This window comes from Myotis davidii, unplaced genomic scaffold, assembly GCF_000327345.1.
Source record: "Myotis davidii unplaced genomic scaffold, ASM32734v1 scaffold208, whole genome shotgun sequence".
NCBI lineage: Eukaryota > Metazoa > Chordata > Mammalia > Chiroptera > Vespertilionidae > Myotis > Myotis davidii.
Genome location: NW_006299706.1, coordinates 1,299,101 through 1,302,875, shown reverse-complemented (window position 1 = coordinate 1,302,875; position 3,775 = coordinate 1,299,101). Strand labels below are relative to the sequence as shown.

Here is a 3,775-nt window from a genome sequence, read left to right as displayed (position 1 = left end):
CCACCCGCCTCTCACGTCCCTCCCTCCTCTCCTGACGTCTTCACTCCGACCTCGCTGACCGCCGTTTTAGGTTTTCCCTCCAGCTCCTCCTGGAGGCTCCCAGGTCTTCCCAGGAACGAGGGGAAATGGAGGTGCAGGCACGTGTCGGGGGACCTTCCCTCTAATAAAGAGCACTCGCCCTGTCCGAGCAGCGCACCCCCTGCCCCGTGGGCATGCCCTGGGCACCGGCGCTGGTTCCACCGCTCCCTTGGCTGCCTTTCATGCCAGCTGCGGAGGAATGCCCTGTCGGCGCTGGCCTGCCAGGGGTTTCCAGAAAACGGTAGCATGTGGTGGTGGCCCCCAACAAGGAGCTGCCGGGAGAGAGGGAGGCAGCCAGCAAGATGAGCGGGCCGCGAAGGAGTGGCCGGAGACGGGAGGCCTCCAGGGCCCTGCCCCGGGGCCCGGGCTTCCCCCCCTGCTCCCTCCCCCTAGCCTTTTCCCCTCCCAGCCGCCGGCCCGCCAGGGATAGCGAGCCGGCCGAGCGGCATGGAGACACAGGAACTTCGGGGGGCTCTGGCTCTTCTGCTCCTTTGCACTCTGGCATCTGCCAGTCAGGACCTGCAGGGTAAGCCTGTCTCCATCCTCTTCGGCCTTCCGCCGCCTCCCCATTTGCCCTCAGCCTGGTAGCAGGGAACATGTGGGCCAGGGGAGAAGGGGAGAGTCCTGAAATGGAGCCAGGGCGAAGACATGGTGCGTTTTGGCCCCGTGGGAAGGAGTGGACACCAGAGGGTGGTAGGTGAGTGGGCACTGGCCAGAGGCAGCACGAAGCCAGGGCAGGGGACTCGGGAGCAGGATGCTAGGGCTGCCTGGCTGGATTGGTGTCTGAGCATCCCCAGGCACCCCAGGGTCTAGGAGAGCAGCGTGAAGGTGGGTGCACTGTGGTCCCCTAGGCTTCTTGGTCCCCTAGGCAGCCGGCTGCCCCAGGACAGGGTGGGGGTGGGGACCCAGAGGTCTGGGCTCCCCCGGAGGTCTGGGGTGGGATGGGCCTGTGGGTGTGGGAGAGGTAGCTGAGGCAGATGACACAGGCACAGATTCTTCCCTGGCTGGGAGGGAAACCACAGATTGGCCAGAACACAGGAGGCAAAGGAGCTGGGTCCTGCATTCTCCAGGGAGAGAGCCAGACAGTGGGAGGGTCAGATCCCTCAGCGGGCAGCTGTTCTCATCCGGAGCGAGTGTGCTGAGCCCCCAGGGTGGGAGGAGGGGCATTGGGGTGTGGAGTGAGCCAAAGCCCGCTGTGTGAGAGAAACTGCCTTCCAATTTCCGTGCTGTGGGCACCAGGTGCTACTCCTGCCCGGAATCAGCAGCGACTCCCTTGCGCCACCTGGTGGAGAGGTCTCAGATTTGTGGGACACTGTTTCTGTGTTTCCCAATGAGCCTCAGGCCTGTGGATTCCCAGAGAGCGGCCGTAGGGAGTGTTGGAGGGAAGGGAGGAATAACATCTTGTTCTCTGATAGCAGCAAGGGTTGCATTTTGAGGTGACTAACACTGTCTGGGGGTGGGGTGGGGAGGGTAGGCGGAGTGATGAAGGGTGCCCCACCCCTGAGGGCTCAGGGACTTGGGCAGGATGTAGCATGTAACCCCATTCTCTGACCTCGATCATCCCTGCCTGGCCAGTGATCGACCTGCTGACTGTGGGCGAGTCCCGGCAGATGGTCGCTGTGGCAGAGAAGATCCGGACAGCCCTGCTCACTGCTGGGGACATCTACCTCCTCTCCACCTTCCGCCTGCCTCCTAAACAGGGCGGTGTCCTCTTTGGCCTCTACTCTCGCCAAGACAACACACGATGGCTGGAGGCCTCTGTTGTGGGCAAGATAAACAAAGGTGACTGGTGGGCATCTCCTTTCCTGCAGCTGCAACCCCCTGAGCACCCTCCCTGACCCCCACTCCCGTAGCCCTCTTAATTTTACTTGGGGACCTTGGACTATCAGGCCGTGCCCAGGCACCAGGGCCACCTGGTATGGGGTACTTAGGAGGTACCCCAGAAGGCCAGGTACCCAAACAACAGGGTAAGGGCTGGTCTTTGTCGGGATGGAATGTTGTACTTGGGATGCTTGCGGGGAGGGGGAAGGCATGACATTCCCGCAGCAGGGGTATGGCGAGGTCCCTCACATTCTTGGGGTAGTTGGTGGGTACAGAACCAGCTGTCACCTTGCAGGGGATAGAGTGATCTGATGCCACTGAAGACTAAGAAACTCCTAGTCTTTGAACCAAATTTAAAAAAACATACATGCAAGGTGTTGACAGATGCATAGCTGAGTAAGGGATCATAGAGACTAGAGATGTGGCATCCTGAAGAGTAGATCCAAGGCTCAATGGGGAGACAGGGGCTGGGGGACAGTGCCCATACTGACCTCCCCTCCTGGGCAGTGCTGGTGCGGTACCAGCGGGAGGATGGCAAAGTCCATGCAGTGAACCTACAGCAAGCAGGCCTGGCCGACGGGCGCACACACACAGCTCTCCTGCGACTCCGAGGCCCATCCCGCCCCAGCCCTGCTCTGCAGCTCTATGTGGACTGCAAACTGGGCGATCAGCATGCTGGTCTCCCGGCCTTGGCCCCCATTCCTCCAGCGGAGGTCAATGGGCTGGAGATTCGGACTGGACAGAAGGCTTACTTGAGGATGCAGGTGAGGAGGAGGGGAGGACCCCGGAGTTCCTGTGGAAACAGTTTGCACCAGTGCGAGGAGGAGTTGGTAGGCCCTCCCGCCCGGTTCTGCTCCTCTCCCCCCAGGGCTTCGTGGAATCTATGAAGATGATCCTAGGCGGGTCCATGGCCCGGGTCGGAGCCTTGAGTGAGTGTCCGTTCCAGGGGGACGAGTCCATCCACAGTGCAGGTAACACAGTGACTTCCACCAGCTGACACCCTGGACCCCAGATCATGTTCTGTTGTCTTTGGTGACTCACATCCTTTTGACCTCCCCTTAACATTCATTCCTTGGTTCACCTATTCATGGGGCTCTGGCGCTGTTACCCCAAATCTCCTTCACCTCTGACTGATCTCCAAATGATAAAGCCATACCAAAAGGTGTGGATTTAAAAAGCTCCCAATTCAGGTCATAGAAGAATAGAATGTTAACTGCTCGGTCTTGGTTTTGAGTGAGATAGGGGTCTTGGTCTATTTTTAGCTCCCATTGGTGCCGTCACCGACCAGTGGTTTCTCTGAGCACTGCCCATCTGCCTGGTCTGACAGGGATGTTCAGAGGCTCTTGCCTAAATAAACACCCACATCTTCCACAGAGTTCAAAGGCAGTGCTCTTGACGGAGAAGCTTGGGAGGGAGGAGATGGCATACATTGTGGCCCTGGCCCTGCCTTGGGTTCCCTCCCTCGGAGCCCTTCTGCCACTCCCATGCCTGGGAATCAGAGGGATTTGGGTTCTGACTGTCTGAGGCAACTCCCTTAGAGGGCCCCTCACCTGTGTAAAAGCCAGTGTTGCTGCCTGTCACCTCTGACCTCCACCATCTAACACCCCTGCTCTTTATTCCAAGGCTCCCGCCCTTTGTTTCCATCCTTTTCCTTCTTCCTCTTCACCAGCCAGGCCCCTCTTTACAACTCCGCCCTCTGTGTTTTCCTCTCTCTAGTGGCCAGCGCTCTTCACTCCATCCTAGGTGAGCAGGCCTCGATGCGGGATGCGGGATGCGGGATGCGGTGGGAGGGCATGAGCATGTGGAAGAGGTCCCCGGCTTTGGCAGCTGCCTGAGGCTAAGTCCTCTTCAGTCAGGAAGAGGGTGGGATTTAAAG

General features: G+C 59.5%; 1 protein-coding gene across 5 annotated transcripts in view; it reads left to right on the top strand.

Annotated features, from left to right (window-relative positions):
- Positions 1–454: 454 nt before the first annotated feature.
- Positions 455–3,775, top strand: part of THBS3 (thrombospondin 3) — a 10,298-nt gene continuing 6,977 nt past the window's right edge. For 4 of the 5 annotated variants that reach the window (XM_015571768.1, XM_006775673.2, XM_015571771.1 and 1 more), the window contains exons 1-5: positions 455–604; positions 1,654–1,860; positions 2,407–2,663; positions 2,768–2,870; positions 3,616–3,642. In XM_015571768.1, the coding sequence (XP_015427254.1) occupies positions 526–604; positions 1,654–1,860; positions 2,407–2,663; positions 2,768–2,870; positions 3,616–3,642 (673 nt within the window). In that variant the 5' untranslated portion in view covers positions 455–525. Of the gene's footprint in view, positions 605–1,317; positions 1,515–1,653; positions 1,861–2,406; positions 2,664–2,767; positions 2,871–3,615; positions 3,643–3,775 lie in introns of all 5 variants that reach the window. The other variant, XM_015571769.1, reaches the window with a different exon arrangement.